Source organism: Callithrix jacchus, chromosome 16 (assembly GCF_049354715.1).
Source record: "Callithrix jacchus isolate 240 chromosome 16, calJac240_pri, whole genome shotgun sequence".
Lineage (NCBI taxonomy): Eukaryota > Metazoa > Chordata > Mammalia > Primates > Cebidae > Callithrix > Callithrix jacchus.
In genome coordinates, this window is record NC_133517.1 from 11267877 (window position 1) to 11293766 (window position 25890).

At 38.7% G+C, this 25890-nt stretch overlaps 1 protein-coding gene across 5 annotated transcripts in view; it reads left to right on the forward strand.

Moving 5' to 3' along the window:
• Positions 1 to 25890, forward strand: part of RP1 (RP1 axonemal microtubule associated) — a 327943-nt gene that overhangs the window by 256721 nt on the left and 45332 nt on the right. For all 5 annotated transcript variants that reach the window (XM_035277479.3, XM_078353550.1, XM_078353551.1 and 2 more), the window contains one exon: positions 19992 to 20211. In XM_035277479.3, coding sequence (XP_035133370.3) covers positions 19992 to 20211 — 220 coding nt within the window. The remainder of the gene's footprint in view (positions 1 to 19991; positions 20212 to 25890) is intronic.

Here is a 25890-nt window from a genome sequence, read left to right on the forward strand (position 1 = left end):
TTCTAGTAACTATGGGCGTTTGAGTCTGCATTCTGCCTTACTGCACAACAGAGGCCAATTTAGTACTTTTTAAACCTGGGTACTCTGATCTGTAGAAAGAGGATACAGACATTTACCTCTTTTTTTTTTTTTTTTTTTTTTTTTGAGGTGGAGTTTTGCTCTTGTTAGCCAGGCTGGAGTGCAATGGCGCAATCTCGGCTCACCGCAACCTCCGCCTCCTGGTCTCCTGCCTCAGCCTCCCGAGTAGCTGGGATTACAGGCACGCGCCACCGTGCCCAGCTAATTTTTTGTATTTTGAGTAGAGACGGGGTTTCACCATGTTGACTAGGATGGTCTCGATCTCTCGACCTCATGATCCACCCGCCTCGGCCTCCCAAAGTGCTGGGATTACAGGCGTGAGCCACCGCGCCCGGCCGACGTTTACCTCTTATGTTGGTTGTGGAGATTAGACTACCAGTCAGCCTCAGTGGTTGCTGAAATCTCACACTTTAAGAGCAATTTAGGCCGAGGCGGGTGGGTCACGAGGTCGAGAGATCGAGACCATCCTGGTCAACGTGGTGAAACCCCAGCTCTACTAAAAATACAAAAACTTAGCTGGGCATGGTGGCGCGTGCCTGTAATCCCAGCTACTCGGGAGGCTGAGGCGGGAGAATTGCCTGAACCCAGGAGGTGGAGGTTGTGGTGAGCCGAGATCGCGCCATTGCACTCCAGCCTGGGTAACAAGAGTGAAACTCCATCTCAAAAAAAAAAAAAAAAAAGAGCAACTTAATGTGTTAAATTGGAAAAAATTGGTATGAACTCATGACCTTGAAAAGACGTCTATTTTCTGATTTGTCACCACTAATTATTCAAGTGGCAGCTATTTGTTCATCTACCACCATCTCCCCTGCGTCCTGTCCTGCCCGTATTTTGCCCCTGATAATGCATACCACCAAAAAGAGTCAGGGTACCTGGGAGGAAAATTGGTTCGAGCAAGAAAAAAACTGGATTGGTCTGGAATATTCTTTTGTTGTCTGAAATCAACTATTGCTCAAAAATGTCAGGGGCAATGCTAAAGGACAGAAGAGCAAACTTAACAAGGCTTCCATTGGCTAAGCTGCAAAGACCATCATCACAATAGTGATAATTATAATAGTTCATTGAAACAAGTTGAGGCTGTGAAAAGCCATGCATTAGTAATTATATTCAAAAAGGAAAAGTGAATATAAAGTATACGAAGTGTAGTTGTAAAACAGAGAAGGGTATATATATATTAGTTTATGTTTAATTATTTACTGGTTTTAATAAATAAAGGAGTGCCAATAAATGAGATTTCCTTAAAGCCCTGTGTCATTTGAAATTTTAATAAATTCACTCCTATAAAATATGAAAACATTCTGCAATATACATAAACATTCTGCAAAATACTACTGAGAAAATTTATCTGGAGAGTAGCATATTTGATTGTAGGAATCTTAGCTTTCAGTGTATCTACTATGATTTTGGATAATAATATTGATGTCATTCAGTCTAACATAGTTCTTTATTACCTGAACTATGAAAGAAAGAAATTGGAAAAAACAAATTATGCACAATTTAGTTTAAATGATAGGGAAATTCCATCTCTTCTACATTTTGTAAATTGTTTATATCTTCTATAGATATAAATGTATTAAAATTCAAACTGCACATTTATTTTATGGATGTCTTGAATATATGAGTATTTTCCTTCTCATTTTAATTATGTATCTGTTTATGAGTACAAAAAACAAACTTGTTTCTATGTCTGTGGAAAGGAAGAGAAACCTACAGAACATTACACAGAGTAATCCAAGTAGTCCATGAAAAAGCAGGTATTACACCAAGATGAGGAAGGACTGCCTCAGCCCTGTAGGCATCAACATTAGCCAACTAAAGAATGGTTGACTGTGGGCTCCAAAATGGTGAATTAGCCAAATGCCTAGAAGAGGGCTAACTACACACATGCAATCTTTCATCTCCTAGGATGAGACCTCTAGGTGGCTCTGCTAATTGTAACAAAATGCTAATAAGCAAATTTCTTAACTTTTATTTTAAAATACTTATGTATTCCTCAGAAGTTGCAAAGATAATAGAGAGGTCTTGTGTACCCTTAACCCATTTCCCCCCAGCAAATTCATCTTACATAGTAATAGTTTAACATCTAAGCCTTGGTACAGTGTGTGTGCATAGTTCTATGTTGTTTTATCAGGTGTAGAGCACTCATGGGACCCCACCCCCAACCCCCTGCCACACACACACACTGCAATAAAGATCTGGAACTATTCCATCCTGAGGGAGCCCTCCTTGGTGCTGTCCTTTTACAGTCACAGCTCTCCCACCTCCACCCTACCTACCATCGTCTCTGGCAAACACGCTTCTGTTTTATATCTTAATAATGTTTAGAATGTTATATAATTGGAATCATATAGCATGTGACCTTTTGAGAATGACACTTTTTTAAAATTAGTATAATGCCTTTGAGATCCATCCAAGTTGTTGCATTTATCAATAGTTTGTTCCTTTTTTATTTTTAATTTTTTGATTTCTGAGATAGAATCTCCCTCTGTCACCTAGACTGGAGTGCTGTGGGGCCATCTTGGGTCATTGCAACCTCCATCTCCTGGGTTTAAGCAATTCTCATGCCTAAGCCTCCTGAGTAGCTGGGATTACAGGTGTGTGCCACCACACCCAGCCAATTTTTGTGTTTTTAGTAGAGATGGGGTTTCACCATGTTGACCAGGCTGGTCTTGAACTCCTGAATGCAAGTGGTCCACCCACCTTGGCCTCCAAAAGTACTGGGATTATAGGCATGAACCACTGTGCACAGCCAGTTTGTTCTTTTTTATTGTTGAGTAATATTTTATGGTATGATATATCACAGTTTATCTAACCATTCACCTATTGAAGGACATTTTGTTAATTTCCAGTTTGGGACCATTATAAATAAGGATGCTAGGATAAATGTGTATGAGACTTTGTGCAGATATGGTTTTCATTTCTCTGGGATAAATTCCCAGGAATGCAATTGCTAGGTTGTATGGTAGTGTGTGCATGGTTTATAAAGAAAGAGTCAAAGTGTTTTCCAGACTGTACTAATTTATCCCCATTAACAATATATGAGATATCTGGGTTTTTTTTCCTATCCCTACAAGCATTTGATAGTCACTAAACTTTTATTTTAGCTATTCTAATAGTTGTGCAGTCATATCTCATTGTGGTCTTAATTTACATTTCCCTAATGCAAAACATCTTTTCATGTGCTTATTTGCCATTCATATGTCCTCTTTGGTAAAATATCTCTGTATATCATTTTCCCATTTTCTAATTGGATTGTTTGTGCTTTTTTGATATTGAGTATTTAGCCTCTGGTAAAACTAACAAATTAAAAAAGAGAGAAGATAAGTTGCTAACATTAGAAATGAAACGGGCTATCACTATAGATACTTCAGACATTGCAAAGAAAATAAGGGAACACCACAAACAACTGTACACATAGTTTGTCAGCTTAGATAAAATGGATCACTTCCTCAAAAAAAACAAATACAACTCACGCAATATGAAATAGATTGAAGTAGATTATTTGAATAGGAATATAATCAGCAAAGAAATTGAATTTTTAATTTAGAAACTCCCAGAAAATAATCTCCAGGCCCCTATATGGTTTCATTAGAGAATTCCACCAAATATTTAAATAATTGTTAGTTTTGCACAGTCCGTACCAGAAAACAGAATAAGTGAGAATACTGTCTAACTCATTCTACAAAGCCATTGTTACCTCGATCACTAAAACCAGAGAAAGTCATCCCCAAAAATGGGAAATCGCAGAATAATTTTCCTCATATATGTAGATACAAAAGTCCTTAACAAAATATTACCAGCTAGAGTTCAGTAATCTACAAAAAAAGAATTAACGTACCATGACCAAGTAGGATTTACCTAGGCATACAAGTCTGGTTAAACGTTTGAAAATGAGTCAGTTGTAACCTATTATATTAATAAGCTAAGAAAATTGTATGATCACATTAACTGATGCAGAAATAGCATTTGACAAAATTCAACATCCATTCATAATTTTTAAAACGCAGAAAGTGTGAATATCAAATCGACAAAGAGCTTCTACAAAAACTCAGAGCTAACACTATTCTTAACGGCAAAAGCTGAATGCTTTTCCCCTAAGGGACAAGTTTTTCAAGACAAAACTGTTTGCCTTCAGCATTCTTATTCAACACAGTGGTAAGAGTTCTAACCTGAATAACTCAATAACAGGAAAAGGAAATAAATAACACAATAACTCAAGAAAAGGAAATAAGAAGCATAGAGATTAGAGTTCTTGGGTATGTATTACTGTTTTTAGACATAAAAAGCATGATCCATCAAAGAAAAAAGTGATAAACTGGACTTCATCAAAAGTAAAAATTTTATCTGTGAAAAACTCCATTAAAAGGATGAAAAGACACACTTCAGATGGGACAACATATTTGCAAACTACATATATGACAGACAACTCATATCTGTTGGGTGGAGTATTCTACACATGTCTGTTCAACCCATTTAGTTGTTGGTGTTAGTTTTGTATCCTTCATGATTTTCTGTCTAGTTGTTTTATCAATTTTTGAGAGATGGAAGTTCTGGTTTCCAACAATACTTGTGGATATGTTTATTTCCCTTTTTAGTTGTATCAAATTTTCCTTTACCTATTTTGCTTGAGCTATATAAGAGATGTAATAAGATGGCTCATGCTTGTAACCGCTTTGGAAGACAAAGCAGAGGATGAATGCGTGAAGCCAGGAGCTGGAGACCAGCCTGGGAAACATGGCAAGACCCTGTCTCTACCAAAAAAAAAAAAAAAAAAAAAAAGTCAGCCTGATTCAATGGCTTGCACCTGTAGTTCTAGTTATTTGGGAAGCTGAGGCGGTAGGATCATTTGAATCCAGGAGTTGGAGGCTGCAGTGAGGCATGATTGTAACCACTGTGCTCTAGCCTTGGTGACAGTGTGAGCCTGACTAAAAAAACAAAAAAATGAAAAAAGATGTAATAAGATGTTTGACTAGAGAGAAAGGCAGTTTAGTCTGACAATTGACTCGGGTTTGAAACACATGGGATAAGCAACCACATTTGAGAAGCTGGCATGTGAGCAGAATCTAAGAGTGAGAAAAATTTTTGTAGGCAAAAAAGAAAAGGAAGGGCATCATGAACAGAAGGCCAAGTTCTTGCTGCAGTATTTGGGGAGTCATGTAGATGGCTGTGCCCCCAACATGGTCTGCATTGCCATTGCCACCTCCTGGAGGAATGCTTGTGAGGGATAGCACTGATTTATCTTCTGTCTCACCACCAAAGTCTATGCATAATTAAAATTGTCAGCTTTGCCTACTGTGGAGTTCTTTGTTCCATGATATTTCTTTGAAGATACAAGTTGTTCCACTCCGTTTTTAGAGAATAACCATTATAAAGCATTTCTGTCATCAATATAAACATGAGTTGCTTAAGTATTAGAGCAAGCAAAATTTAAACCCCTATCAAAATTACAGAAATATTTTGTTACATCAAATAATCCAATTATAATTCAGTCTCCAATTTAATGTATATTTTACAAACTTAAAGAAAACTGCCAAGTCCTCATATATGTCACTCAATCCAAACCCTACAAAATATTTACAAAAAAGACCATTAAAAAGATCTGCATTGGCTGGGTGCAGTGGCTCACACCTGTAATCCCCGTACTTTGGGAGGCCGAGGCACGTGGATCACCTGAGGTTGGGCATTCGAGACCAGCCTGACCAATATAGAGAAACCCTGTCTCTACTAAAAATACAAAATTAGCTGGACGTGATGGTGTATGCCTGTAATTCCAGCTACTCAGAAGGCTGAGGCAGGAGAATCACTTGAACTCAGGAGGCAGAGGTTGCGGTGAGCAGAGATTGTGCCATTACACTCCAGTCTGGGCAGTAGGAGTGAAACTCATCTCAAAAAAGAAAAGATCTGCATTAAGCTTTTTGTGCTTTATGTTCAGAGTTTAATACAGCCATGCATTGCTTAAAGATGGGGATATCTTTGACAAATGTGTCAGTAGGGAATTTTGTCATTGTGTAAACATCATAGGATGCACTTGCACAAACCTAGATGGTCTAGCCTGCTACACACCTACACTATATGGGATAGCCTATTGATTCGAGGTCTTAAACCTGTAGTACCAAGTTCTGTAGGCACTTAGAACACAATGATAACTACTTATGTATTTACACGTAGAAATGGTACAGTAAAAATATGGTATGACAGATAAAAAATGGTATACCTGTATAGGGCACTTAACCATGAATGGAGCTTGCAGGACTGAAAGTTTTGGATGAGGGAGTGAGTGGTGAGTGAATGTGAAGGCCTCGGACATTACTGCACACAAGTTTATGTAAATACTGGACACCAACCCTACACTGATTTATAAAAAATATTTTTCTTGACCTCGTGATCCACCCTCATCCTCCCAAAGTGCTGAGATTACAGGCTTGAACCACCACACCCGGCCAAGGTCAAGAGATTGAGACCATCCTGGTCAACATGGTGAAACCGTGCCTCTACTAAAAATACAAAAATTAGCTGGGCACGGTGGCACGTGCCTGTAATCCCAGCTACTCAGGAGGTTGAGGCGGGAGAATTGCCTGAACCCAGGAGGCAGAGGTTTCAGTGAGCTGAGATCACGCCATTGCACTCCAGCCTGGGTAACAAGAGTGAAACTCCGTCTCAAAAATATATATATTTTTGTCTTTCTTTAATAACAAAGTGACCTTAGCTAACTGTTTGACTTTTCTGTAATAACACAGGTTAAAACACAAACATATTGTACAGCAGTACAAACATACTTTCTTTTTTTATATTTTTAGTGTATAAGCATTTTTTTTCTTTTCTTTTCCTTTTTTTTTCTTTTGAGATAAGATTTCACTGTTGCCCAGGCTGGAGTGCAGTGGTGCAATCACGACTTCCAGCAGCCTCCACCTCCCTAGTCTTAGGTAATCCTCCCACCTCAGCCTCCTCCCAAGTAGCTGGGACTCCAGGTGCATGCCACCATGCCAGGCTAATTTTTAAATGTTTTTGTAGAGATGAGATTTTACCATGTTGCCTAGGCTGGTCTTGAACTCCTGCCTCAGCTTTGCAAAGTGCTGGGTTTACAGGCATGAGCCACTGTGCCTGGCCACATTTTTTATTTTTAAAAGTAATTAAGGGAGGCTGAGATGGGAAGATCACCTGAGGTCAAGAGTTTGAGACGAGCCTGGCCAACATGATGAAACCCTGTGTCTAGTAAAAATACAAAATTTAGCCAGGTGTGGTGGCAGGCATTTGTAATCCCAGCTTCTAGGGAGGCTGACACAGGATAATTGCTTGAACCCGTGAGGCAGAGGTAGCAGTGAGCTGAGATCGCGCCATTGCACTTCAGCTTGGCTGACAAGAGCAAAACCGTATCTAAAGAAAAAAGTAATTGATAATTTTTTTCTACTTTTTAAGCTTTTTTGTTAAAAAGTAGGACATAGATGCACACATTAGCGTAGGCCTACGCAGGGGCAGGGTCGTGAATATCACTTTCCCCTCTATATCGTGCCCCACTGGAAGGTCTTCAGGGGCAAAAGCACACATGGAGCTGTCATCTCCTATGATAATGATGCCTTCTTCTGGATACTTCCTGAAGGACCTGCCTGAGGCTGTTTTTCAGTTAGTTTTAAAACATAAGTAGAACTATCCTCTAAAAGAATAACAAAACGTATGGTATAGTAAACAAATAAACCAGTAACATAATCATTTATTATCTGCTGTGGTTTGGATATGATGTTTTTGGCCCCACCAAGCCTCCTGTTGAAATCTGAGCCCCAGGATTGGAGATGGGGCCTCTGGGAGGTCTTGCGTCATGAAGGTGGATCTCTCATGAATGGCGTTGTGCCAGTCTCTCAGGAGTGAGTGAGTTCCCACTCTTAATTCATCAGAGAACTAGTTGTTAAAAAGACCCTGGCCTCTTCCTCCGTCTCTCTTCTTTTCTTACCATGATCTTGGCAGGGCTCCTCTTTGCCTTCTGCCAGGAGTAGAAGCTTCCTGAATCCCTTACCAGAAGCGGATGCTAGTGCTGTGCTTCTCATGTAGTCTGAAGGACAGGAGCCAAAGAAACCTGTTCTATATGAATTCCCCAGCCTCAGGTATTCCTTTAAACAACACAAACAGTCTAAGACATTATTGTTACCAAGTATGTACTGTGCATAATTGTATGTGCTGTACTTTAATATGGCTTGCAGTGCAGTAGGTTTGTTTACATGAGCATCACCACAAACGTGAGTAATTTGTGCCCCACGACAGTATGACGGCTATGATGTCAGTAGGCAATACACATTTTTCAGGTTCATTCTAATCTTCTTTTCTTGTTTTTGAGATGAAGTCTCTCACTGTCCCCCAGGCTGGAATGCAGTGGTGCCATCTCGGCTCACTGCAACCTCTGCCCCACTGGGTTCAAGTGATTCTCCTGCCTCAGCCTCCCAAGTAGCTGGGATTATGGGTGCTCACCACCACGCCTGGCTAATTTTTATGCTTTTAGTACAGACGGGGTTGTGCCATGTTGGCCAGGCTGACCTCCTGTCAGGTCCATTATAATCCTACAATTCCATTGCATATATGCGATTCATCATTGACCCCAATGTTCTCATGCGGTGTATGACTATATATAATTTCTAGGTAGGAGGTGCATTTGGTATTGCTGGGCTTGAAAAGTAAACCTTCATGGTAAACCTGCCTCGTCCTCCTGGCAGTGGCTAATCCCATATGTCCTTTGTTAGCCCTTGCTCCACCAAAACGTTTTCTAAAACATCATAGGAACTTTGGAAAATAGATCATATGTTTTTTAAAATATGGTTTGTTGGAAAATTAAAGAAATAGATGAAACCAGAAAATCAAAGCATCTATTATAAATACAATCAATAAAAATGTATATTTATGATAATAAAGTGTAGAAAGCAGAAGAATCACAGATATGTTTTTAGAGGAGACAGAACATCAAGAGAACATCTGGCTTCTGATATATTTATGATGGAACTACAGAATCAGTATTCTAGATGAATACAAGGAGGCTCTGTGGATGTTCAGGATAGCTATTTGAGACCATTTTACCTCCGGTATATCTATGACCATTCCAAAAATAATACAGAAAGATGTATATGTTCTTGAAAACTGATGGAACCAAGTAAATCTTAAAAAACCATTTGGATAACTAAGCAGAAAGACTTTAAGTCACTAGATTTTTCCCTTATCTGGTGAGAAAAGCTACTGGATTTCTCACTTATTTGATCTGAAAATTTACTAAGAATTGTATGAATAGATGATGAGAAACGATTCGGTTGGTGGGGGGAGGGCGGTGGAAAGGGCAGCACTTTCTCCCATAAACCAGTATAAATTTCTCTGAATTAAAATTTTATATGCCTTTAATTTGGAAAAGTTACACATCTAGATGTCCTTAGAGACAATAAAAAAAGAATATGTATTCTGAAGCTTTTGGATATAATGTTCTCTAAATGTCAGTTAGGGCAAGTTGGTTGATGGTATTGATAGTCTTCTCTATTTCTGCTTACTTTTTTGTAACTATCAATTATTGAGAGAAGGGTGTTAAAATCTCCAAATATGATTGCATATTAGTCTATCCCTTTTATTTCAAGTTTCTCTTCGTGTTTTTAAGCTTTATTAGTAGGTACCTTCACACTTAGGATTATATCTAGTTGCTGAATTGACCCTTTCATCATAGAATGACCTTGAGTGTTCCTAGTGATACTCCTCTTCCTAAAACCACCGTTATCTAATGTTAATGTACACATGCAGATTTCTTAGGCTTTGTGTTTTCTTGGTTTCTCATTTTCCATCCTTTCCTTTTTTAGCTGTCTGCGTCTATATACAGTACATTTTTTATAGATAGCATATTGCTAGATGTTACTTTTTAAATCTAGTCTGATCATCTCTGCCATTTAAATAAAAAGTTTGGTCTGTTTATTCTTTTAAAAAATTGCGTTGAAATTCGCACAGCATACAATTAACCATTTTAAAACATATCATTCAGTGGCATTTAGAACATTTAGTGGTTCATGTTATGCAGCCACTACCCTGTCCAGTTCCAAAACATCTTCATCATCCCAAAAGAGAACTCTGTACACATTCAGCAATTATTCTCCATTCTCCCCTCCCTTCCAGCTGGCAACCAGTAATCTGTTTTCTGCCTCTTTGGATCGACTGTTTCTGGATATTTTATATCGATGGACTCACTGAGTACATGGTCTTTTTTTTTTGAATATTTTCCCTTAGCATAATGTTTTTGAGGTTTATCTATGTTGAAGCATCTATCAGTACCTCACTTCTTTTTATGGCTGAATAATATTTTTATATATATGTATATCACAATTTGTTTATCCATTAATCAGTTGTTGGACATTTGGTTTGTATCCACATTTTGGCTGCATAGACTACATTGTTATGAATATTTATGTACAAGTGTTTGTCTGAATACCTGTTTTCAGTTCTTTTGAGTATATACCCAGCAGTGGAATGTTGAATCACATGGTAATACTATGTTTAATTTGATGAGAACCGACAATATTTTCCCATAGCGGCTGCACCTTATTGTTGTTTTTAGAGTTCTTTGTATATTCTGGATAACTCAATCTTACGTTATTTTGTTTCTCCTTTCTTTCTCATTTTGGGATAACTTATTGTTTCTTTTTATTTTTTATCATTCAGTAGTATCTTGTCCTTTAGCTTATTAACTGTGCCTCTTTTTGGTTTTTAGTGGTTTATATACACATTACAATATGCATTCTTATCACATATAATATAAAAAACTTTAAAAAGTGCTATCCCATTCATATGCCTTTAATCCCTTGTGCCATTATTATGTATTTTGTTTTTTATATATAAATAACAAACCCCATAAAATATAAAAATCTTATTCCTCATTATATTTGCTTTAAACGGTCCCCTGATTTGTATAAAATTTAACCAAAGAAGAAAAATTGTTTCATATATACCCTTTTATGTGTAAGTATATTTATTGTATCCATGCTTCTTTTCTTGCTATACATTTACATGTCCACCTTGTATTATCTCTCTGAAGCCTGAAGAACTTCTCTTTGCATTTTATATAGTACAAGTTTGCTAGCTATAAATTTTCTTAGCTTGATTTTTGAATTAAAAGATATTCATTTTACCTTCATTTTTAAAGAATATTTTTGCTAGATATAGGTTGGCAATGTTAAGTTGTTCTTAGAACTTAAAAGATGCTTCATTGTATTCTGGCCTGCATTATTTCTAAAACAAAAAATAGCAGCTATTCTTATTACTCTTCTCCTATATAAAAATGGTATTTTTCTTTAGCTGCTTTTAAGAATTTTTCTTTCCTTTTCACCAGTTACTATGATCTGTCTAGGTGTTTCTTTATATATATCTTGCTTGAGATTCACTATGATTGCTTTTTCTGTGCGTTGCTGATTTTGGTTAAAATTGGAAAATTTTAATAAATACTTAAGTTTTTTTTTCTCCTCTGTTCAATCTCTTGTTCCTTCCAGAAGTCTAATTATATATTTGTTAGTTTAATTGATACTGTCTCACAGGTTGCTGAGGTGCTGTTAATTGTTTTATAATTTTTTATTGTATATTTCAATATGGATTTTTATTAACTATCTTCAAGTTTACTGACTTTTTTGTATCCAATTGGTTATTTTATTCCATTAATTATTATTTCACATATTGTATATTTTAGATCCAAGATTTTCACTTTTTAAAATATTTTCTAGGTAGCTCTTGACAATGCTTATCTCTTTACTCAATGTAAAGAGATATTTTCTTATGGATGATATGGCATATTCCCTATATTTTAATATCCTTGCCTGCAAATTCCAACATCCATGTTATTTGCCAGTCTATTTTTATTAGCTCTTTTTTTAAATTGACATTGTGTAGTTTGTTCATATGTCTAGTAATTTTGATTGCATACTAGACCTTGTGGATAATAGTGCAGTAACTCTGGATTCAGTTACAGTCTTCTGAAGAATGCTGAGTGCTGTTAATTTGTGGATCACCTTGAATGTAGGGGTTTGTTTTTACACCTTGTTAAGACAGGGCTGTTTGAGCTTTATCCTTAGTCTTGAGAGAATCTTTTTGGTAAAGAGATGTAGTTGTCATTTCTAATGCATGGTGCTTCTGGGGATTTGATGGAAATTCTTGGGAATATATCATGTTTTTACAACTCGATGTAACTCAAACTTTAAAGTCTTTCCCTTAAGTCATTTGTGGTAAGTAATAGCTGGAATTGCCGCTCAGTTATTTTAGCCTTCTGACTTGTTTTCTCTCTGAGCTCCTTGCAGTCATACTGTGTGTGAATAGTGTAGTCATTGGTTTAGGATTTGACTTGCATTTACATACATATTTGGGGGCTCTCCCACTTTTGTTCCCTTCTGTCTGTGATCTCCCCTCTTAATTTCTAGCTACTCTGATAGTTCCAAATTAGTTCCACATTCATTCTGCTCATTCTTCAGCAGATTAGGCTACGTTTCTGCTTGAGTTTTAGCCTCCTTGTTTCTTGTAGAATTGGAAATGCCCTCAGGCAAAAAGCTATACAAATATAGATATTGGCTATTTCAAGGGTAAGGTTTTTTTTTTCTTTCATTTAAGGTCAAATCCCCGGTTTTCCTGCCTGCTTTGTTTGTTTTACAGTGCCCCCAAGGATAATTTATTATTGTTGTTGCTCAAAAGTTAGGTTTAAAAAAGTTACCCGTCTAGAATAAAAGTGGAACCTACATAAAGAATTGATTACAATCCATCTATAGTTCGCCAGGATGTATCAAGATTTATTTCAAATTCCAGAAGAATATGACTGCTCTGTTAGAAAAAGTTAAAGATTCGTATTAGGGGACCTTGGCTTTAACCTTAATCATACAACTCCTTCATAAAGATATCAGGACTTCATTTTCCAATAGAAATCATTCACTGTTGAAAATATAGATTGCATAACAAAATAAAAGCCATATTTTGTCATTCATTTAAATAGCAATTAATTGGATTACAAACTGTTATTGTTAAATTAAAAAAAAAAAGGAACAAAAGTGTCAAAGTGTTAGTAAGAGCATTTTCCCAGTTACTGGGGCTCAGTATATAAGAAAAAGGTTATCACAAATCATCACAACTTTGCAAGTTATTAACAGATTTGTATGCCCACCAACATTTTGATAGAAGCCAAAGAGAATGAAGAAAACACATGAAATGAAAAAAATCTCTAGCTATAAGATTTATTTAACAAATGTTTCAAGCAGTCTTTTCTCTGCCAAGGTCCTCAAGGAGTTAAGGGTCTAGTAGGGAAAGCTAAAAAATGAACAAAGGACTTAAAGCTAAAGATGTAAGTCTGAAACTTAACACTTAAGTTTAAATTTTCTCAAGAAAGTAAGACAAGGGTATTTAAGGTACCTAGAATTATTGAGAGACAGTAGCTCCTAAATCTTCAGAGGCATTGTAATTGTAGATAATCAAATGCATGAGATATCTGCTCCCTCTGAAAGTCAAGGTCAGAATCAGGGGCTCGGGACTAGGAGAACATGTTATTCTGTGCAGGGAAAAACCCACTAGAATCTGAGATTACTTAGATTCTTGAAGCCTTTTAAGATTTTTGAGGAAAGGGCTTTTGAACTCAGCTTTGTGAATGACACCAAGACTAAAGAATAAAGCATTTTTTAAACCAATGACCCCTGTTTAGTTTCAGAAGGAAACCTGAATTCTCTGTCATAAAGCCCTTATACCCTTTTTTAAAAATATAAGTATAATTTATTCATTAAACCAGCAAAGTTTTATTTTTCAGTTGTTTCATGAGGAATTTTTACCCAGGATGTGAGTAACAGAAGAGTATCATATTTTCATGTTGTGTAATATAACAAATTGTCTATGCTTTGGGAGGTTTTTTTTTTTTTTGGTGTCACTTCCTCTTAAAATTTACCCTAACAATTTTTAGTGTTTCTAACTCGTTAGAACTTGAATTTCTAGTCTCTACTTCTCTATTCCTGCCCTGAGTTGAAAGCTATCATACATATTTCCTTGAAGGGCAATCAGTCTGTAAAATGAGCTGTCCTAGATGACTTGAGACTGAGTTCAAATGCCCCAGATGGAATTCAGTGATAAAGTCATTGGTGTTCCAGTGTGGTTTTTCAACTTATGAAAGTTGTCTTAAACGGAGGATACAGACTTTGCACAACATGAAATTTGCTTGTAAGTAAAAATAACTTACCATTTATTGAAAAAATACTAAAATTTCATGTGGATTTAGGGTATCCTGGTTAGAAAAATTCAACAAGGCAGTCGTTACATGGGCAAAAATTTCTCAGTTAAGGGTTACATCTAAAAGTAGTTACCCAAAGAGGAGGTTTTTTTTTTTTTTCCAAAAAACTGCTTGTATGAATATTCACAGATCATGTCGTTTGCCTTGGAAATGTGGGTTATTTCTTTTTACTTCTGCATTTGCCCATCCTCCATTATGCTGTGGAATTTTTGGTTAAAAAAACCTCCATTTTTCAAAATGTAAAATAGGTATTTTACTGTAGAATTTGAAAAGGGAATGTGTTTTACTGATTTTTTAACTTGGAGAATCTTTTCTGGATTTTTCACACTAATAATATTTTTATTTACATTAACAATTGAAAATGTCCTTTGTTTGTGACAATCTTCAAATTCTTTCTTGAGTAGTCCTCAAACGACTGTATAACTTTCCAACTATTTCAATTAAGTGGGCTCGAAGAGAAGATCCATGGTGGTGTGAACCCAGTTACCAATGTGAGTCCTTTTGGTTATTATGAAGAAGCTTCTCCACACCTGTCTAACTTGTGGTCTGTTCTAAGACCTATAAGGAATGCCAGCGTACAGATTACAAAGTATTTTCACAAGATTATGTGAGTTGGTCCTTACAAAAGCCTTCTTTTCCTAAACAGGGACTTGAGACTCAGAGATATGAAGGGAGGTGAGAAGATGCAGACCTCCAGCCAGATTTTCTGATGACAAGCTCTGTGCTTTTCCTCTCATGCCCTCTTCCCATAGCTGGAGTCTCTTCTAGTTAAGACTCGCCTTTCATTGGGAATTCCATGCTGGAGAGAAAAGCCCTTCAGAGCCCAGGCTGTGCTGTGTGGGGGACACTGAGGACATCGTGGATAGAGAGGACTGGTCCCTTTAATGTCTCTCCTCCTCCCACCTGAACACGTAGCTCAGTACTGGAAGGTCAAAGGCAGGGAAAAACAAAATGTCTGTAGCATGAACGTCGATGTTCTTTAGTGTCTTTCTCTTACGGTTCATGACCTTCATCCTCTGATCCCTTTAGTAATGATAAGAATGATTACTATGATCACCCCCATTTATCAAGTACCTAATATGTAGGTATTTTTCCAATTTTGCTGATTGATATCCAGTAGGCCCCCCTTATCTGCACTTTTGTTTTCTCTGGTTTCAGTTACCTGAAATCAACCATAGTTCAAAAACATTAAATGGAAAATTCTAGCAATAAACAATTCATACATTTTAAAGTGCATTCCTTTCTGAGTGGTGAGATGGAATCTCATGCCATCCCACTCCATCCTGCCCAGGATGTGACCATGCCTTTGAGGAGTGTGTCCATCTATGTCTCCTGCCTGCTGGTTAGCCCTTTAGCAGCGCTCTGGGCTATCAGACCCCCTCTGGTGGTATCACAGCGCTTGCATTCACATCAACCTTACTGTACTTTATAATGGCCCCAAAGTTCCAGAGTAGTAATGCTGGCATATTGTTATAATTGTTCTATTTTATTATTAGTTTTTGTTGTTAATCTCCTGCTGTGTCTAATTTATAAAGTGAACTTCATTGTCAGTATGTACATATAGGAAAACACATATATATAGGGTGTTGTACTGTCCATGGTTTTGAACACCCACTAGGAGTCTCCAAGTATACCTCCCAAGGATAGGGGGCTCCTGTAATTTGTCACTCATCCTCACCTTCTAGCAAAATGGCTGTTTATGACCTCAGTATGTAGTTGAGGAAACTGAAGTACAGAGAGATGATATAACTTGCCCAACATCCTGGTGCCAGAAAGTCTCAGTGCCTGGGTTTGCACACGGGTCCTCTGCCCCAAACCTGTACCCTCAGGTGTTAAGCTGGACATTCCCACACCCCGAGGCTGCAACAACACCTGTTCCGGGTTCACTTCTTAGCAGCAGCAATTATATCTATTAAGTGCCTATCACACCTGAAAGTATATTAGACTTTGTTCAAACAGAAATAATACCATTTTAAAATTTAAATTATCCAGGACAATTCACTCAGATTCGGTAAGAAGTTTCATTCCTCTTTGTTTTGCTCGTGCTGGTTCCCATCTTCTGTCTTTCACAGACACACTACGTGTTCTTCTAAGTTTGGATCCTCTGCCACCTCTGGTGCTTTCACTGAATCACTTCACTGTGGTTTTCTTACACCTCTGCTTTGCTTACTTATCTCTGCATTGATCGAGTTCATTCTCATCTCTGTCCTCCCATGTGAATTGTGATACCTGTTTATATGCTTGCTTAGAACAGAGTTTGTCAGAACTTGTGAAATATTCAAACGATCTGAGCTACTTACCACATACTTAACTTCTCGGAGTAGTGCATGTAATAAGTAGAATTATCAAAAACTGTGATGGATACACAAAGTGCTTTATTTTCTTCCTTAAATTCAGTGTAGATTTAACTCTGTTTTGTTAATAATTTCAACCACCCGAATCAGACATTTTCAGATAATTATTCTGTCTTCAGGTTCTGGTTATGTAATGAGAGTTTATTGGTACCATTTCAGTCTTCAGTATGCAACATTAGTGCAATGGTAATGGACTTGATTTCCATATTTCTTCTACCTCTCTCTTTCTGATCCTGTGGCTCTCAGTGCATAGGCTGCTTTGGTCCTCGGATTAAGAACAATTTTATGGCTGGGGGCGGTGGCGTACACCTGTAATCCCAGCACTTTGGGAGGCTGAGGCGACTGAAATACGAGCTCAAGAGATTGAGCCCATCCTAGCCAACATGGTGAAACCCCATCTATATGTAAAACACAAAAATTAGCTGGGTGGTGGCACGTGCCTGTAGTCCCAGCTACTCAGGAAGCTGAGACAAGAGAATTCCTTGAATCTGGAAGTTGGAGGTTGCAGTGAGACGAGATTGTGCCATTGCACTCCAGCCTGGCGATAGAGTGAGACTCATCTCAAAAAATAAAATGTATCTTAACCTATGGCTATATACGACTATGTACAATTTTGAGCATAATTATCTTTGTGGAAAATAGCAGTGACATGGCCCATGTTTTTGAGGAAAACCATTCAACATTTTGGGAACACTGTCCTTTCTTGTGTGTTTTCAGATGCAGGAAGATAAAGGTAGAAAACTAAAAACAGTTATATGCAAGAACAATTTCTAGGCATATTCCATTTTTATTTCACTAAACCTGAAGTGACTCAGGTTGACTTATTAAGCCAGAACTAACGGTTCCAAACTAATTTGACTAATATGTTAGAAGCAATTTGGAAGCAGTCTATAGCACTAGCCATGTTATGATACAGTCATTTTGGCTCTGCATCTGCTTGGCTAACCCAGGCATGCACAATCTATGGATAATTTAGTTTCTACACCATGACACGATTCAGTTATTATTTACAAGTATATTTGTAAATTACCAACATAATTAGACACAGAGTTTATCAATTTTAAATTTTACTTTTGATAGCCAAACCCTAGTTTTAGTTTCCTTCTGTGAGTGCTTGCACCCATTTTCTGTCCTGTCTTTAGATTAGATAGATTTATACCATTTCTTTTAGTTATTAGTACGAAATTCTGACTGATAAAGCAATAGCTGCTATATTTATTGACTTCTATCATACTTTGTAAGATTGGCACTATTGTCATGTTTAGATGGGGACACTGAAGCTTAGAGAGGTGGAAAAACTTGCTGCAGTGCACACAGCCAGCCAGGGCACAAGGAACTAACTTTCAGACTCAGGTCTGTCTGATTTCAAAACCTGAGGTTGTAGAGACCATGTTAGTTTGCCTTAGGGTGCATGTTGGAGCATGGCTACTGATTTCTATCATATTTCCTTCTATCAATAACTTTGAGAAGGATTTTAGGGGTCTTGTACTTATCTGAACTAAGCACCAATGTTAACATTTTTTCTATATGATAGACTTCCTATAATCACATTGTTCTAGAAATAATAGGAGGGGACCGACTATTAGCTTGACTGTGATGAATTCTGTCTCTGTGCACCTAAACTAGAGAGCATTTTGACTACAGGACAGAATTTGTTCAGAACAATTATCATCAATATGACAACCCAAGATTATATTATCAAGAAAAATGTTTTAGTAGAAAAAGGTAGCAGGTCTGCATAACCGGGGTAACTACTGTGATGATGTGACCATTTATGGTGATACCAAACGGAGAAAAGATGTTGCAGGTCACTGTGGGGTGAGGGCAGACAGAATACCAGAAGGCACATTAAAGTGTTTCTAATTATAGAACGTGGCAGTCAGCATTTTGGCCTCATGATCTTTGGCCCTGGTTTTACTCTTATGACTATGTTATGCTCCATGGCAAATAGATTTTGCAGATGTAATTAAGGTTACTAATCAGCTGACCTTAAAATAGGAAGATTATTCTGGTTTATAGAGGTAGGCCTACTCCAAGTCTTATGTGCCTCTAAAAGCAAACATTTTTCTCCCAATGGTAGCAGAAATTCCAAGCATAAGAAGGGTTTGACGTGCCCTTGATAACTTGGAGATGAAGAGGATCACATGTTGAGGAAACAGGGACCTCAATCCTACAGTCACGAGGAACAGGATCCTGCCAAGCATGAATAAGCTTGGAAGCAAAAGCTTCCCCAGAGCCTCCAAGAAGGAGCCCAGCCCACCCAGTGCCTTGATTTCAGCCTGTGTGGTCTTAAACAGAGGCTCAACTGAGCCACGTGGTGCCTGGATTCTGACTCATGGAATTAATTGGAAGACAATAAATAAGTCTTATTTTAAGTAATTAAATCTGTGGTAATTTGTTACAGCAGAAATTGAAAACTAATGTAGTACATAATTGATCAATTTTTTCGCATGACCCTTGTAGGAATTTTCAAAAGAAACATATTGCTTATTCTGAATAATATACCTTAGGATATTTGTTGTGCTGATTAATTATGTGTTCTACAGGGGTACAAAGCAATACAACCACATTACCAACACTGTTGTAGAATCACAGCTTGAACCCTGGTTTAAATCTAGGTGTACATATGGTCTCTTCCTCAGGATCTCACTTTAATGGGAAAATTCAGCCTTAACACCAGAGCATTAGATTGTCTTGTTCTTCAGGTCTAACTACTGAATGAATAGTGTGTAATAATAATTACAATAAAATATGGATCTTGCAAGATAGTAAATGGTGAGTTGCTAAAAAAGTAAGGATGTAATGAAAACTAGCTGGATTTAATCTATTGGATTTTCCATGGTCAGTAGATACATGCTTCACCATATCATGGTGGTAGAAGTAACTGGTTTGTTCTTTCTTTTTTTTTGAGACAGAGTTTCGCTCTTGTCACCCAGGCTGAAGTGCAATGGCTCAATCTTGGCTCACTGCAACCTCTGTCTCCTTGGTTCAAACGATTCTCCTGCCTCAGCCTCCTGAGTAGCTGGGATTACAGGTGGCCACCACCATACCCAGCTAATTTTTGTATTTCCGTGTTGATCAGGCTGGTCTTGAACTCCTGACCTCAGGTGATCTGCCTACCTCAGGCTCCCAGAGTGCTGGGATTACAGGCGTGAACCATCGTGCCCAACCCTGAAGTAACTGGTTCTAAGGGAAATTAGTAAGGAGTATTTAAATAAAAAAAATTGTAGGTATTGAGTTCAAAATTGAATATGAAGTTGGAAATTGGAGATGTAGGGAGTTTTATTTGCCTTTTATCCTTTGTGTTACAGATTAATCTCAAAGATATTGGTGAAATCTATAAAATACGTATTGGACATGATAACACTGGAAAGAATCCCAGGTGGTATCTGGAAGAAGTTATACTTGAAAATATAACCACATATGAGCGATTTTGTTTACCCGTTGATTCCTGGATAGCTGAGAATGAAAATGATGGAGATCTATGGAAGGAAATACCCATCATGGGAACTAAGAAAGCACCTTTGCCAGGTATATCATTTCATTTCCTTTGTGATATGTATTGAAAATGAAAATAATTGAGATGACTTAGAACAGGGGCTGGCATCTTTTTCTATAAAGGACCAGACACTAAATAACTCACACTTTGTGGGCTATAACGTCTCTGCCAAAACTGCTCAACTCTGCCAGTGTAGTGAGGTGGCAGCTATAGATGATATGGAAACAAATGACGTGGCTGTATGCTAATAAACTTTATGCGTAGACTCTGAAATTGGAGTTTCATGTAACATTTATTTGTTAAGAAATAGTGTTCTGGTTTTGATTTTTTTAATCATTAAGAAAATAAAAAGCATTCTTGCTCCTGGCCTGTACAAGAACAAGTGGCTGGCAGAGCTGGCTTATAGGCTGCACGTTGTGTGGGCACCCCTCATTTTAGAATAGTAGGCTTCAGGATTAACATTAGTATGCCTGTTCAAAGGTGACAATGTATATCCAAGAACAGATGCATGTGCTCAACTCATCTTTCTGTAAGACACTTTGCTACCCATTTAAATGTGACTTTCTTCTTAGCTAATTATGTTAACAAATGCCAGCAATCATGAACTTTGGAGCACCTGAATTCCCTTACTGACTGTCTTTTCTTTTTTCAGAGTCTTAATTTTCTCTCTGTCCATTCCCTCTATCTCTGATAACTACCTTCCTTCTGCCTCTACCACTGGAGAGAAAATGTTATTTCCCAATGGGTACTGATGGCCTCTTTGTTCAGAATTAAATGATTATTTTTTGATCTTTTTTTTTTTTTTTTTGAGACAGAGTCTCACTTCATTGCCAGGCGCCAGGCTGGAGTGCAGTGGCACGATCTCGGCTCACTGCAACCTCCGCCTCCCGGGTTCAAGCAATTCTCCTGCTTCCGCCTCCCAAGTAGCTGGGAATATAGGTGTGCGCCACCATGCCCAGCTAATTTTTGTATTTTTTAGTAGAGATAGGGTTTCACCAAGTTGGCCAGGATGGATCTCTTGACCTGGTGATCCACCCGCCTCGGTCTCCCAAAGTGCTGGGATATGTATATGTGTGTGTATATGTGTGCATGTATGTATTTGTGTGTTTCAGTGTGTGTATGTACATGTATGCCTATATATGTGTGCGTGACGGAACATATGCATGCACATGTGTGTGTGTGCATGTATGTGACAGTATGTGTATGTGTATGTGTGTGCATATTCCTCCATGCATGCGTGAGAGTCTCTGTGTACGAGTGTGTGTGTGTGTGTGTTCTTAGTGTCCTGGACCTCTCTGTTGTTTTTGATACTGACACTGTTGATCTTTCATTTAAAGAGCAGAGGTTCTTAGAGGCTCTGGAACCAAGTCTTGGCTTGGTGATGTGATGACCTGACTCACTCTAGGCAAGCTACTTAGCCTCCCTTAGCCAACATTTTCTTGTCTGTAAAATGGTGATAAATAGTGCCTATGTCACAGGATTGTTTTCAGTACATGAGATAATGCATCTATGATATTTAGGATGATGTACTTATAGTATATAGCAGTGTTCCTGGCATATAATAATTCCACAAGAAATACTAGCCATTACCATCGTTATCATTATTAAATATCTCTCCAACCTTGACCTTCATGTGGTACCAGCCTGGTTCTTTGACTGTTTCATCCAAGTTTTCCTCTTTATATCACTGGCTCCACTTGGTCATTTTGCCTTGAATAGATGGGTTTAAATGCTTGATTCTTTGCTGTCCTTTGAGCCGCTCGCTAACTGCTGATGTTAATTCTACACAGAAGAATGACACATTTTCATCTTCAGACCTGTCTTCTTTCCTGCCTAGAGCCCCAGCACTCCATAAGATGTTTACCATCCCATCATCTTTAATACCCACTCATTCGACCATTCCATGCAGATAAGGGTAAACACATGCCCACAAACAGGTCTCAGATGGCTAGCGTGAGCCAGGAGTGATAAGCACCAGAGGAAATCCAGATAATATTCAGACAGAGGTCGTTCTTAGAAGCCGTTCTGTCTTGGTAGCCCTAGTTATCATCTTCAGTTTAATGACTCCTCCTCTTCTGCCCTCTCATCAGTTTCTTCTTTTCAGTATGCCCTGGAAGTCTTTGCTCAGCATTTCAGTGATTCTTTTAACCCTCCCTGTCTCTGCCCCTTCCCCTCCTGCTCATTGTTACCACCATTACCTGGAGGGGCTGGGCTTCTCTACACCAGCGTCTTGCTGATTAGACTTATATCCCAGCTGGGGCTCCACCCCGCATACTCTCAATCTCTGTTAGAATGGCACAGATCACACGGGTGCATGCCTCCAGATACTTGTTGATTAATTCAGACACAGCAAAAAAGATTTGAGGTAGGGCCTGCTTAATGAAGGAAGAAATGCAGAATAATACTTATGTTTTCTATATGTATATATTTTGATGGTTTGCAAAAACATTCTCATATAAAATTTCATTTAACACATCATAAAGCTCCAGATTCTAACGGTGCTTTCCAGTTGTCCTGCAGTCTTGTGAAGGTGACAGTGGTATCCGGGGATGCCCAGAAGATGCTGAAGTGGGAAAAATGAAGGAGTCCTAAAAAATGTAGAATTCTGGTTTCCACCCTGCATATCTTAGGACCTATCTATTCAATTCACCTCCTTGTTAACATGTCAATAACTCATGCTACTTTTGAAAAATTATGTTTAGAAATGTTGAAATCCATGGTACTGATGAAAACCAGTAGAACTCTTATAGCTGCTATATTAGGTATTTCTCAATTTGTTATATTTTTAAGGCTGCATGATTACTATTATTATTATTGAGATGGAGTCTCTTTCTGTTGCCCAGGCTGGAGTGCAGTGGCATGATCTCAGCTGACTGCAACGTCTGCCTCCGGGGTTCAAGCTTTTCTCCTGCCCCAGCCTCCTGAGTAGCTGGGATTACAGCCGTAAACTGCCTCGCCAAGCTAGTAGAGATGGGGTTTCACCATGAAGGCCAGGCTGGTCTCGAACTCTCGAACCCCTGACCTCAGGTGATCTGCCCAAGGCTGCAATGTTTTAAAGTGAACTTTAAACTCTAGGAAACAACTCTTTTGTATTTCTTTGAGTTGCTTCTATTGGAGCACATTTGTTACATGCAAAAAAAAAAAAAAAAATGTGAAAGGCAGTTGTACGAGTTTTTTTTTTTTTTTTTAATTTGAGGTCCAAGAGAAACTACATTGTATCTTAAATGAGCTATTGATTCTGGGTCCATTTAACTTGAGCAGCAATAAAGGCTCAGCATGTCTTCCCTGCATCTTTCTATTCATCCTTTCTCCTATCTAGCTAATGAAACTTTATCCATTAGCATTTCCCACCTAAAGGGGGTAATTTCTTAGCTGAAGCACACTAACCATTTCTTAAGATATTTTCTCCAGCAGAAGAATATAATGTAATCACGATATTTACAGCTAATCTGACCAAGTCTTCTCATTTTTCTCAGGCTCTGACAAATCAATCCAGCTGCCCCTTTCCCAAATTAAATATTTGCACATTTAGGGGAAAATCATTAAAATAAGAAAATGAAAAAAAACAACACCCCAATATTCAGCAGTTAAACAGAGATCAAAACTCATGGGTGGTCAAGGAGTGTTCTGGGCATGCTGAGTACCACCTTTTGGAAAATCATCTTGGTTCCCTCCAGAGGTTCATTTATTATTCCCATGACATCAAGGAAAGCCCACAGTGGATTCACACCAATGAACTGGTACTTCCCTGACTTGGCTTTGAGAAGAGAAGGAAGGAAATGTTGATCTTCAATATTTTGGGATTATCTGTCCATCTATCTAGAGTATTCTCTAGCTGGCCGTGGGAAAAACAGGAGTGATAAGGAGAAACTTTTAAATTCTTAAGCTATTAATACCTATCTTGGAGTTGCCAGGATGGATAAAGTTGTAGAGGGTTGGATATTTTTTAATTTAGTAGGACAAAAAGAGTGGTTTTCCAGGCAGTTGGCACTTGCACTCTGAGCCGATTAATTTTGTGACATTGCCTCTTATTTTCAAAGCATTGCTGGGATGTTTTCAAAAGAAAAGGGTTTTGAGACTACTAGTCTGTAAGTTGTCATTCTTTGGGGGCTGAGCTAGATTGCTGGGGGGATCATAGTGATCTGCTCCCAGACGCCAGCACTGCCAAGTGGCACTTGTTCCATGCCTCTCTCTGATTTATTCACCATCCGTGGTGTTGGTGGGGAGCGGCCCGGAGGAGATGTGGATTACCCTTGGCTTGTTGTCCTTAGGAGTCTTTAGTTAATGGCCTGGCAGGGATGCCCAGGGCTGATGAGAATGCTGACTCAGCTCAGGGCGGCCTCGCCACACATTCTGGCTCCAGGCTCTCTCCAGGAGAGATGGATGATAAAGGAAGGTGAGGTTCGAGGCCACATCTATGGGTGAAGAAATGTTTGATGCCAGACTTTGGCAAGTGGTCAGGAGCTATGCTTAGGACTTTACTTCAGATCAAGAAATAACTATCTGAGAATGTATTAAAGTAGCATCATATTTGAAATAGGCCTACTTAAAAATGTTTGCATTTATGAAACTTGAAGTCACTAAGTGCCTGCTGACAACCTGTAGCAAGCTTTAGATAACAACTGAGCTAAATCCAGAAAAAGAAAGGATCAGCTTTCTTTAATGCCTTAGCCTTTATCACAGTACTTGTTCATATGTGAGTGGGCTTCAGAGGGATACAGACCTTTTCATCCACGAGAGGACCGTAGCTCAGATACACAGCATCTGGCCTCAGATCCAGGTCTCTGTCACTGGCTGTGTGAATGGGAGCAAGTGGCCCGGTTTTCTGAATTTGTTACTTTCTTTGTGAAGTGGGAAATATAACATCTGTTACCAGAATGATTACCATTTAATTCACCATCCAAACCAGGACTTTTCTAAGAGCAAAGAAGGGCTCTGAATCATTATTTCAGGAGAGCAGTGTCAGTGGAGACCTTTCCAGGCAAACCCAGGCCCTGAGCCTCCTGTGGGGTTTCCACCAGCGGCGCAGCAGAGCAGGGCAATGGATGCTCGTCACAGAGGAGGCACTCAGTGCACTAAATTCATTCCTTCCCCTCCTTCCTTTGCAGTATCATGGGAACTCTGGTATCACAAAGAGAACTTTGGGAGTAGTATAGGCTGTTCTCAACCCCACAGCCAGAGTGACCCACTTAAAATGTCAATCAGATTATGTCATTCCTTTGCTTACAAGCCTCCAAATGTTTTCTGACTTACTAAGAGTAACAGGCAAAGTCATCACAATGTCCTACAAGGACCTACTTGTGTCGTGCCACCACCCGCTGCCCTCAGCTGCAGCCTCTGTCTCCCTCGTGGCTCTGGCTTGCATCCCCGGAGCCCTCAGGCCCCTGCCCTTTCTGTCCCATCTGCTGTCACAGACCTCACCCAGACCTCTGCATGGCCAGCTCTTCATCTGTGCTCAGGTCTCTAATCCAAGGGACCTTTCCAGTGCTGCTTTCCCTGCAACCTTCTGTAAAACTGCAAAAAACTCCACTCCCTTCCCAACTGTGGCAACTCTTTTCTCTCTATGGCTCAGACATTCTTCTTTTGTGTGTGTGAGACAGAGTCTTGCACAGACTGGAGTGCAGTGGTGCAACCTCAGCCTACTGCAGCCTCTACCTTCTGGTTCAAGTGATTCTCCTGGCTCAGCCTTCTGAGTAGTGCCACCATGCCCA